The sequence below is a fragment of the Sebastes fasciatus genome, chromosome 15 (genome assembly GCF_043250625.1).
Source record: "Sebastes fasciatus isolate fSebFas1 chromosome 15, fSebFas1.pri, whole genome shotgun sequence".
Lineage (NCBI taxonomy): Eukaryota > Metazoa > Chordata > Actinopteri > Perciformes > Sebastidae > Sebastes > Sebastes fasciatus.
The window spans coordinates 15,121,995-15,134,029 of record NC_133809.1 but is presented as its reverse complement, the minus strand read 5'-3'; the positions used below and the strand labels follow the sequence as shown (position 1 = coordinate 15,134,029).

The 12,035-nt window shown below is 41.2% G+C and overlaps 2 protein-coding genes across 7 annotated transcripts in view; one reads left to right on the top strand and one right to left on the bottom strand.

Moving 5' to 3' along the window:
• Window positions 1-6,025, top strand: part of cdin1 (CDAN1 interacting nuclease 1) — a 64,466-nt gene extending 58,441 nt beyond the window's left edge. For all 5 annotated transcript variants that reach the window (XM_074661332.1, XM_074661331.1, XM_074661334.1 and 2 more), the window contains one exon: window positions 4,750-6,025. In XM_074661332.1, the coding sequence (XP_074517433.1) occupies window positions 4,750-4,906 (157 nt within the window). In that variant the 3' untranslated portion in view covers window positions 4,907-6,025. The remainder of the gene's footprint in view (window positions 1-4,749) is intronic.
• The window catches only part of dph6 (diphthamine biosynthesis 6), a 243,021-nt gene extending 233,849 nt beyond the window's left edge, over window positions 1-9,172 (bottom strand). Inside the window, exons 1-3 of one of the 2 annotated variants that reach the window (XM_074661323.1) lie at window positions 9,155-9,172; window positions 7,720-7,873; window positions 7,201-7,275 (exon numbers count right to left, since the gene is read on the bottom strand). In XM_074661323.1, coding sequence (XP_074517424.1) covers window positions 7,201-7,275; window positions 7,720-7,748 — 104 coding nt within the window. In that variant the 5' untranslated portion in view covers window positions 7,749-7,873; window positions 9,155-9,172. Of the gene's footprint in view, window positions 1-7,200; window positions 7,276-7,719; window positions 7,874-8,915; window positions 9,130-9,154 lie in introns of those variants that run through there. The other variant, XM_074661322.1, reaches the window with a different exon arrangement.
• Window positions 9,173-12,035: the final 2,863 nt, after the last annotated feature.

The following is a 12,035-nucleotide window of genomic DNA, read 5'->3' as shown; positions in this document are numbered from 1 at the left end:
CACCTCTATGTTAAACCCAACACTACACAATACAAACACGTAAAGAACGACTCTCTCTACCTCCAACAGTGATAAAGACAAACCACATCCGTGCCACGTTCCATTTCCATACCCCATCGACAGAAAACATAAAAACGTCGGGGGAGAATTACACCTGGCGGAAGATGTTTTATTTTTTATTGCCCTCTATTCCACCTTAATTACGATGCTTGTGTAGGCTTGGGTGACTCATTTAACATACGATCGTGTGCTACGGCTGCCTCGTGTTTGCGTTTTACATACCTGAGCAGAATTGAACTTTTCCTCGCCCACAAAAATGATGGGGGGGCGGCGGTGGTGAGAGAAGAGAAGGTGTTCTATTCTTAGCTCTAGTCATGTTAATAACTTGTCTGTGGGAGGTTAACTCTTCCATTCAACTCCTGTTATTTATGGACAGGAGGATGTATAGTTTTGTAGCAAGGGATTCTTTACCTCCCCTGTTTCTGGACGCCCCTGCGGGCAGAGCCAGCCTTTAAATATCCTATTTGTGTGCATGGAAGCTTGTGTTATCAGGGCGTCTTCATCATAAGGCTGGCTGACTTGCTACAAACAGCTACTGCGAGGCCATTAAAATACACACGCTGGATGTACAGTGATCAGCTGCGGGCCATTATCACCTGGCATGCAGGCCCTGGGTCACCACCCCCCCCCTCTAAAACACCACACGTATCACACAACCATTATCTGACCCTGTAAATAAACTCCAATAGGCAGCTGCCTTTAGCATGGACTGACCGTGAAAGGCCATTTGTCACTAATACACCCATTTTCTCTCTGTCTTTTGCTGTGTACACAGTCCTTCTGTCTCCAACACAGAGACTTTTATTCCTCTACACCTCTCACCCCAATCACTCTCAATGCTTTCTGTCTTAAAAGAAGTTGAGCAGGTTCCATACCTGCATTTCAGAGAGCAGAGAAAAGGCCGACTAAAGCTAATGTTTGGCAGTGCTTTAGAGGGCCCTACCTTCTGACCTGATGTATGGATGCTGAAAACAAAGAGGTCTTTGTGGGGAAACCTCAGAGACACAGAGTTCATGCTCAGGTAGAGGCTTACGCTGTCTAAATCACTGCTGGGCCGTTTGTTTCAAATGGGTCTATGTAAAATGAAGTGACGGTGTTTTAAAGTCGAGCGTAAATTCATCTTGATTTTATTGATAATTCGTCATGTCGTGTAATGTGTTTTGGCAGCGGTGCCCGGCCCCCCGGTTTTAGTGAAGCTTTTTCTCACCAAATGTGGCAGATCAAATTAGCCTTGATCTGTTTGTTCGCTAGAAATGTTATAAAGTTGTTTTTTTTGGAGTTGGGGGGGATGTCTGACCTCCAGCAACCTTCTCGGAAAATGAGAAGGGCATAAAAAGGGGTTTAAGAACATATTAAAAAAATGTAATATTGTGATATTGTTTTATGATGCTGTATCGATTCTCAAAAACACTATCGATTTTTAATTAATAGTTTACATGCAAAGATTAACTCAGTCAATATTTCATTTGCAAAGAGATGCAACCTCTCAGTGTCTGTGTCCTCTCCAAGTAGTGCTATGATGTTGGATTTTACAGGGACTGTGATAAATACAAATGCAGATCCCACTGTTGCATAAAAAAGTAAACAGTTTTTTCATAAGATTTTATACATATATGGTGGTGTGTTCTTTATACTATGACAGCTGCAATATATCGCCTTAGTAACAGTGTCATAATATATCACAATATATTGAATCGTAACCTCCGTATCGCGATACGTATCCTATCGCCAGATTCCTATCGCCAATACACAGCCCTAGGCATAAATAAAATCAAGTGTGCACATTCTTTGAAGGGTATAGTCTGTATTTTACTGTATTTTTATTAGATTTGCGGTTCATATTTTTACTGGTGCTCTGTGTACGTATGGGTCGTGCATTTAAGATGCAGGGATTTAATTCGGTGCTCCAGCTCTGTGTGAGGCTTGGCTGCACGACTCGCTGTGTGTGTGTGTTTGCAGACACTAATAACACTCCCTCTCCTCCATTCGAGTTTTTTTTTTTTTTTTTGTTCCTGAGTGCCTTGCTCTCATTAAGCCGCCGTAGTAAAGCTGCTTGGCACCTGCTTTAAATGCGACCACCACCCGCTCATTAACACTAACGAAAGCGTGGCTGGCAGCCGCAATCCACGCCCCGGCTCGTCAAGTGGCCCCCGTCGCTGAAATTAGCTGCGTTTCACAAACAATTTCACCAACTCGTTACATAGTTAGGTGTTTATTGGAAGACGGCTGACTTCGAAGCGAGTGTGTGTAATAAGCACACGCCAGGTTAAGATGAGCCAGCCCACATAATAAACCATAATTTGCCTACAAATTCAAACTGAACTTCCAGTCACTTCCTCAGGCATTTATAACACACAAACTTCAAAAGGGACTGAAAAGTATATATGGCACACATACTGTAGGTTTATAATTGCTCTTTACTGTGTCTGGATGCTGCTTGGAACTTCTTATACTGTAGCCATCAGGCTCAGTCTCGGCCTCCTGACCGTTCCCTTCCCCCCCATCAGTGTTATTGTTTGTATTCCCAGTCTCAGATTTTTACCTCAAGCTCCCCGTAGTATTGACTTGTATTAATTCTGAGTAGGATTCAAAGTCCATTTATTTTCTTTACGGTATGGAAAGGCCTTGGTGACATGGCTCCCCTGTGTTTATAATTTTGCTTGTTTCAATTTGTGCTCGGCCTCCCCTGACAGACCTGGGACATGATGTATCACACGCCGCTGCCTTATCTGTTGATGTACAGTTTTAACCTTTCCAGAAGGTTGCCTCTCTCTCTCCACTCTGTGGAGACCGGTCTCCCCTTTAAAGCCTCGCCTCCCCGTCCAGAGCACAGGAAATACATACAACAACGGCGGCAGAATAAAAAAGAAGAGCATAACCCCTTTTCCAAAGTCATCTAATGTAAATGTTTAGGTTTTGTTTCCATAACATTTCCATATTAAGAGTTGGCGGCCATGTGCGGCAGCGGCGGGCCGTGGAAAACGACGAGAGTTCGGGGGGCTTGAGCTTTGTGCAGTCGCTGAGAGCCTGAGCTATGTGTGTGACATTGTGGTGAACTTTCAGTGTGCATCTGCGGGCTTTCTGCAGGGCTGTTAGCTTTGGCCTGTTTGCTCACAGATACAGCACCGTAAATCACACACTGTAAAATGTAGAATCCGGGGATGGGGTGCAGAAGCATGTACTGCTGCAAGGGCCTCTTGGAGGGAGGGGAGAGGAGGGGGGGGGGGGGGGGGGGGGGTGTGCCTATATAGTCACATATTTTTTCGTGCACGTGTCGGCCTCCATACAAGTACTGTATGTAGAACATGCGCTGCCTCAAGGCTCAGTCAGCAGCAACACATACATAGTTGGCAATGTCAACTGATTCTCGCACTCGCGTTTATAATTTATGTGGTTAAAATACCTTGTCGAAGTTGTAAAGTTCAAACATCAAGGTATTTATAATAAGCTCGTAAATTATAACCATATAGAAGACTAAAGATTCCCGTAATTATTATTAAAACAACCATAGGGGTGTTTGAATCTGTATTTTAATATGAAATGATTGATCACAGGTTTAAGGTTTTATGCACTTTGCCTTGGAGCTGAACTTGTGTTGCTCTCCGTGGCCCTTTGGCTAGCTTCCTGTCTAGGTCTCCCGAGTCCCCCACAACATTGTTAACTGTCTCAGGATAGAGTGTCTGGGACCGGAGCACTGTCAGCCCCCTTGAATCTGGTCTTGCATGTGGGGGCTGAGGTGCTCTTCGCTCAGAGTTCAACTGTGACATGTCTTTATGCATGGCAGCTAATGTTCAAAGAATAGGTATGATCTATATGAGGCAGAGAGGGGCCACCGGTGGCTCTTTGGGGCATAATAAATAGCTGGAAAGATGATTTATTGCCTTTGTGAGGAGAAGTCGTGAAATAACGTTGCACATTTTAATAGTTTCTGCACCTTTCAGCAGACCTTCAGGTGTACAGTAGCTACAGTGTCTACAAGACACAATAGCAGCAACATGATGAGAGGGAGAGAACAAAAGATAGAAGGAAAAAAAAAAAGTCTTGTGTTTAAATAGTCTGAACTTCTCAGTTGCTTGGCAAGTCATTATTTATAGCTTTTAGGAACTCTAGTGCTCGCCAACTGAGGCAAAAGTTGCTTTGGCTTTCAAAGTGAGTGTGAATGAAACAGCTGGACACTGCTGGATTGGCTAACATTAGCCGCCAGATGCGGTGTGTTTAAGTCTCAGACGTCGTGTTGAACTCTGTGTGCTCTGCTATGTGCCAAAGGCTTCCGATGACAGGATCTGGAGGCCTTGGAGTACAGCTTTGTTATTCCTCAGATTATTGTTATTTCACTGCCATTGTAATGTGATCAAGTGTGTATCACCCTGTCAGAGATCTTAATCTTCTTGGCGGCTTTTTCGTTTGATTCAGCGTGAGTTTCCTGGATGGTGATCAAAGAAAAATACCTAAGCGACCTTATCTCTCATAGATCACTTTCGCTTGTTTCCCATCTTTCTGTCCCTTCACTTACTTATTCCTGATTTTTTTGTTTTTTGTTTTGCCTTCCAAATCCAAAGTCAACAGCCGTAAGCATTTTTGCAGATATGAATTTAAAAGAAACTCATTCAGACTTCAGAACTCTCATGACATGACAGCGATGATGTACTAACACAGGAGGCGCTTTGTTTCTTTTGTGTTGCCCCGCAGGTTCGGTCCGGGCCTTGTGATCTACTGGTATGGTTTCATAGGAGAGCTGGACTGCCAGAGAGACAGAGGTATCCTGCTCAAAGACTGCTTCCCTACAGACATTGTCACCCTGTGCCATGCCGCCCAGCAGGACCGACTGCCACAAGAGCCAGAATAAACACAAAGAGTGAAAAAAGAAAAAGTCAGGATGGAAGGAAAGAGAGAGGAAGACAAAGAGGCAGGAACAGGGGGTGTGTACCTAGATCCGGAAGCAATTTGGCTTTCCTGCAGTGTGAGACGACTGGCAAAAGAAAATCTGCCCTGAACTCCACCTGACCCTCTGTCTCTGTCTGTCTCTCCCTTCCTCTCTTTCACTGCCCCAAAGCTACCACATGTAAACACACACCATCTTTCTGTATATCTGACAGCACAGGGTCAGATTCATACCTGTGTGCGAAAACACCGTCTTGGAGGCTCTCCTGGCCCCTGGATGGCCTCTAGCAAACGGACAGCCAGGGATAGAGCCAGGGCCAAAGCAGGACATAAGGCCCTTCCTTATCACACCCAAAGCCCTGGCCTTTGTCACTCCTTCCTCCTCCACTCCATCGGCAGATAAGAGAGGTGCGGTCCGGGGGCTGGGTGGACGCCTGTCTCTCACCTGCGTCACTCAGTGCCCTCTCAGTCACTCTCCAGGGGGGTAAACAGGATCATTTCTGATTAAAGATGGCCTCACTGTGACCTTTTTTCACTGCACTTTATAAAAATCTATTGAGGATTTCTCTGTCTTTTTTATTTTTTTACGATAGTGGGTTGAAGCAGGGGTTCACATCACAACTAAATTTCATCACATAAATATTATCAACACTTTGTATCTGCTTCTTTAGTGTGAATCATCTTAATTCAAAATAATGAATTGACTATAAATCTTCTCATTTTGGTTAGCTGCCACTAACCTCAAGTGCCAACGATGACATTACACAACAGGTGTTTCGGGTTTTTTCCTCAGCTGGTTTGCATGGCGTTGAATATAGATATGGTTAAATAACACTCGTATTTTAAATCATACTTATAGTCTGTGCTGCAATTACGATTTTTAATCAGTTCATTTGTTGAATATTGTTTCAATTAATTGGTTTATTGTTTAGTCGACAAAAGTTGGAAATAAAAAAGAAAATGGCCATCACAATTCCCACCCAGATATTCAATTGACGGTTATATAAAACAGAGAAAATAAAAAGTCCTTGCTTGTTTGTCATTTTCTGCTTCACAAATAAAAATGATTCATTGTTAATTAAAATTGGTGGCGATTCATTTTGTATATACATTTTCTGTCTTTCTATCGACTTTCTGATTAACGACAAATCATTTCAGCACGGATCATAGTGGACGATTCTGCATCGATGCAGTGACAGAAGAACATAATCTAGATTTTGGTTTCATTTCGGCTCAGTGTGAGTCTTTACTGTGTTTTGGTGTCATTACTTTATTACTTATTTTACAACTCTTAGGACCTAATGATTTAAATAAGGGCTATTCAAGTGTTCATACTGGGTCAGCGACACTGCGACACACACTTCAGAACCATATACAGTGAACTGCAACGATACTGCAACACACACTTCCAAACCATATACAGTGAACTGCAACAACATTGTAACACACACTCCAGAACCATATACAGTGAACATCAACGACACTGCAACACACACTTCAGAACCATATACAGTGAACTGCAACAACACTGCAACACACACTTCAGAACCATACACAGTGAACTGCAACAACACTGCAACACACACTTCAGAACCATATACAGTGAACATCAGCGACACTGTAACACACACTTCAGAACCATATACAGTGAACTGCAGCGACACTGCAACACACACTTCAGAACCATATACAGTGAACTGCAACAACACTGCAACACACACTTCAGAACCATACACAGTGAACTGCAACAACACTGCAACACACACTTCAGAACCATATACAGTGAACATCAGCGACACTGTAACACACACTTCAGAACCATATACAGTGAACATCAGCGACACTGCAACACACACTTCAAAACCATATACAGTGAACATCAGCGACACTGCCACACACACTTCAGAACCATATACAGTGAACTGCAACGACACTGCAAAACACACTCCAGAACGATATACAGTGAACAGCGATCATGGCATTTTAGAACCAACCGTCACAAACAAGCAATATTGTTAAATAATAATATCATTAGATTTGGCACAGCAGCCTAAATACATATGGTTTATTTGTAAAACGCTCATCATGCAGAATTACAGTAAATGTGCATAATGTTAGTGAATGTACAGACTGACCAGTAATTCTTAATGATGACAGTTTTCCCAAATATACCTATACAAAACAGTGATACAAAACAGTGGCAGCAGCGGCCAGAAGGAATCAGTTGGCACGGCGGCCTATAGATTTTAAACAACTTACCTTTTGATGATTGTATTTCTTGAGTACGAGAAGATGGCCTCGGAGGTTTTACAAAACCAAAGACAGAAGTTGAAGCTGGCAAGGAGGGTGATGTTCCCATCAGCGCAATGGACAGTGTCATCGTCATTCAATAATTTCCCAATTTGGGTTCAATAAAGTACATCTATCTATCTATCTATCTATCTAACTATCAAACTCTGTGTGTGCATTAATTAATGAAAAAGTAGCCGTGACCAGTAATACAAAACATTGAGGATGCGATACATTGAGATGTATGAGAATCGTTGACAGGTGAATTGTAAATCAAATCAAATTGTGATACCAGTGAAGATTCACACCTCTATTATTTATTATATTACGGTAAATGTGCATAATGTTGGTAAATGTATAGACTGACCTGTAATTTTAAAGATGACAGTTTTCCCAAATATACCTGAACATGGGCGATACAAAACAGTGGCAACAGGGGCCAGAATAAAATCAGTAGGCACGGCGGCCTAAAGATTTTAAACAAATTACCTTTTGATGATCGCATTACTTGAGAACATCCGAGAAGTTGCCCTGGTAGGTTTTCAACCAAAGCCAGAAGTTGAAGCTGGCCAGGAAGGTTATGTATCCAGCCACGACAGTGTCATCATCAAACTGTGTGGTGTTCTACAATGCGCTCGAACACCTATAGGAGAGTTACATGGCTTTTATTACATGGAAACAATGAGATTATTTACCTTTTCTATTTTCTTTAATATTAATACTTTCATTGGTTCTTTACATGTTTTAATGAGTGGGTAATCCCACACAATGAGATTTATTTATTATCATAGGGCTGTACCGAATAGTTTGATTCTTAAGCATCATTCATAACGTTGACAGAAGCTTTTTCTTTCTTTCTTTCTTTTTGCATCTATTCATTGTGTTTGAGGTATTTATGCAAAAGTCAAGATAAAGATTATAGGCTACACTAATATTATTAGTATCATACTATTTGTAGAATTAGAATCCAGGGGTGGCAGCGATGATTATCTTTATCTTTATCTTTTATTCGGATCTCAATTAGCTGTGGCTGAAGCCCAGCTATTCTTCCTGGAGTCCACTTAAACCACTTTGAACTCTTAGGATACATTTCAGTACATAATCACATTACAATCTTTACCAACAATGACCACAACATCAAAAGCGACAGCAACAAAACACAACAATATTCAAGACACAACCCAACACACAACACAGGACCTATAGGTTCAAGTTATTACTATTCACAGAGTACAGAGGTAAATATGATTCATTAGTGGTTGGACCATAGCATATTATGTATCAAAATACAAAAACAGAACAAGCAACAACTTATTTTACCATAAATATTAACGGGACTTTGTATTCATCCAACATTAAGCCTTTTATGATTTGATGTTAAGTAAAATATCAGCAGAAACAGAGAGTTGTTCAGCAAGTTGATGTTTTTTCAATAATATTTTAAATAGTTAGATTGTTTCCCCACTACTGTGATCCAAACATTTCCAATAACTTGTAAATTTCAAAAGTCAAATTTTATTGAAAAACAATAGATGTAATCATTTCCAAAATTCAACATTATTCAATTGTTTTTAAATAACGAAATATCCTGCTTCAATCCATATTGGTTTCAAAAACAACATTTTCATTGCAGCCAAAAGGACTGTTTGTTCTCCTAATTGACGCACACAAAGGGAGGCACGCACCTGTATTAATTGCAGTGGTATCGCATGTAATTGCTGGAGCTGAAATGCCTCTCGGAAGCCTTGGCTTTCTGCACCAAATTAAGCTCTGGTGACTTCCTTTGCCTATCAAACTTTTCATCAAGAGTTAACCTCGCTTCTATCATGAAATAACAAACTAGCTAACTGCAGTTTTTTCCGCTAGCTCGTGTCCCACAACGAAAAAAGTTAACGACAACAAGCCTGGTTGCAGTATACGTTACCAGGGGGGAAGGTATTAGTTGTGGCACCGGCCGGAAGCTGCAGCACCCCAACTAATTAGAGCCAATTAGAGCAACATGTTGTATCACTCCTGACTGACTGAAGATTGTCATGTAAAAAAATACATTAGTTTACAACAGTGTTTGTCATTATGATGAGCTTAAGTGTGAATACATATTGAAACAAAACCCACCCATTTAGAGTGAATCAGAATCGTGTTTATTGCCAGGTGTAAGAGGTATACACTAGGAATTTGCTTTGGTTTTGTTGCTGCAAGTAAGCAGTATAATAACAAAAGAATAGATAAAAATGTTAGAATAAAATAAGAATAAAAACAAAATTGAAATTCTACAAATATACAATATACAAAATAAGCTATAAACAAAAATAAACATGATATAAACAGATAGTGCAAATATTGCAGGTGTGCAAACAAGAAATGATTGGTCAATATTTTACTGTCATTTGAAATAAAATTTATAGCTCGACCACCAATCACAGAGCTGAAAGCATGACATGTTTTCTTTTGCTATTAAGTCGCTGAAATGCATGTTAAAAATTAATAGAAAGGCTAAAAAAACTGTATAGATCTTTAACTCAGTCCTTGCATTCCCTGTCTTGATTTGTATATTTTTCCTTGTGCTATAATAACAAATAAATAAATAAATCTAATATTTTCTTCCTATCAACTGCAGAAGCAAAATACTGATTGGAGAAAAGGGGTTTATTAATTTAACCCTTCACATTCCAACACAAACCAAGGGTTTATTAACTCAAAAACATTTTATTCATGTTGATTGTCAAATTGTGTCAGTCCTTGTTATACGTTCTATCCCACATTTTAAGCTGTAATCATTTTAAGATAGAAATTGTATGTCTTTATTAATAAATATGTTCTTGTCATTAACATTAACAGCATACATTTATATGTTTATTTTAACCTATGTGAGTTGCCTACAGGTACGTACAGTAGAAAACACCTGATTTCCATGTAAAGGTGTCTGACTATCCAGCAGTTGTCTGTCTTTACAACCTCAGTACCTTTTATGAGAAGAAGAAACCCAGCCGGGCTGAGGGAACCAGAAGTGAACATAAAGTTGAGTGATGCTTTTAGAGGCAGATATGCACTGCCTATAGGGGGTCCCTGTCCTGTCCTCTACTTTATGGCACACAAAACGATAAGAGGAGAGAAAGTGAAAGGGTGAAGAACCTGCCACCACCTCAGAGAATGCATCTTATATTAAGAGGTATGTATTGAGCCCGTTTCCTAATACACAGATCTTTCAGTACACAGACTTCGTAGCTGTCTATCAGCACTCGCCTGCAGAGAGATGAACCAAAAGCAGACCTCAGGTGAAAGCTATAGCGACATATGAATGAAATGTAATGATTCCCAAACCTGACCCACTCCAGTTCTGTTACTGAGGAGACCTCCCCCCATATAGAATAAAAATAAGCGCTTCTATGTTTGTTCTGCACAGTCATGCACCGCTCACGCAGTTAGAGAGATATGGTATGTGGGGTTAAATACCACTAAAGTGTTGCTTGATTTGTTACCCTTAAACCTCTAACCCTCAGCCGGCTCCCATCTAGGCCTTGATCCCTCCATGAGGAGGCCAGTGGGTCACCGCGGGGTCGCCAGGCGGCCATGGCTTCCTCTGTCAGGCCCCCCCCTGCTCCATGTGGTACAAAACAACTGTCCCCATGTGTCCAGTTAAACTCGGCCCTATTGCCTGGCCGTGGAATGCTTAGACATCAGTTTATGGCTCCTGTTGGACACAAAAACAGAGCTATTTTACTCGGGGAGGGAAAATTCTCTATTGAGTAGAAGAAAAAAAATGGAAAACAGCAGATTCAGTTCCTCTCAAGTTTCAAGCCTTCCTGCCATTGTTTTCCAAGATGGCTGTCGCACAAAAGAGGAGCCAGGGTCAACTCCTATAAATTAGGTTCTGCACACAATGCAAACTAAATACAGCTTTTTTTAAATCGACTTCAAAGGCGACGGCTGACACCGGCGTCAGCTGACAGTATTTCCATGATGTGAGTGCAAATATAGAAGAAAAAAAAGTGATGATTTTAAGAGCCAGACATCTTTATTTTGTGTTTTCCTTGCCCTCGTGTCCCACCTCTTTTTAGATTCATTGTTCTTGTCACAACAATGGGGCACTCGAGTGCTCTCCAAATAAGGCCAGTTTGGAGAGGTCGTTTCCTGGGGCCAGGAACACCAGGGTTGTGGAGAAACTTGATCCTCAACAAGAGGCATCCACTAACAACAAGACTCAACATACAGTATAGAACCAACTTGCGGTAATATATGAGGATTACAGATAATCAATTTTGTGTGAAGGAGAAAAAATTGACAGCATATTATGAATCATATTACAATATTGCCAAGAAAACTACATGCAGATCTATTTAGTTACACATTTTATTCAGTGTTGTAATATTGGTTACAATTGTTAAATCTGTGACTCCCGTGTGTCAGATTAGTTTGATGCAGTTCACAGCATCCACTCTGTCTGGCCCGGGCCTGCAGGCTATTGGAAGTCCACTATCCACTCAGATGTACATCTTGGCCCAATCTCCTCCACATCCTGCTGTTTTATGCGTCTTCAGCCAAGCTGCTAGATAGACCACTGAGACACAGGGAATGAGAAAGAAGTACAGAACCAGAGACAGACTGAAGGGTAGGTTCTATCCCTCCAGCAGACCACCAAACGGACTTCCTCCATGCTCCTGTGTTATTTATGTGGAGAGAGCTCTGGCCTGTTTCTGCCCCAGGCAGCAGAGTGCTTTTAGTAGGGATCCTCTCAGCCTCCCTCAGCCAGCAAGACATCACAGGGTGGAAATAAATAAAAGTTCTCCTGGAAGAGTCAGCGCAGC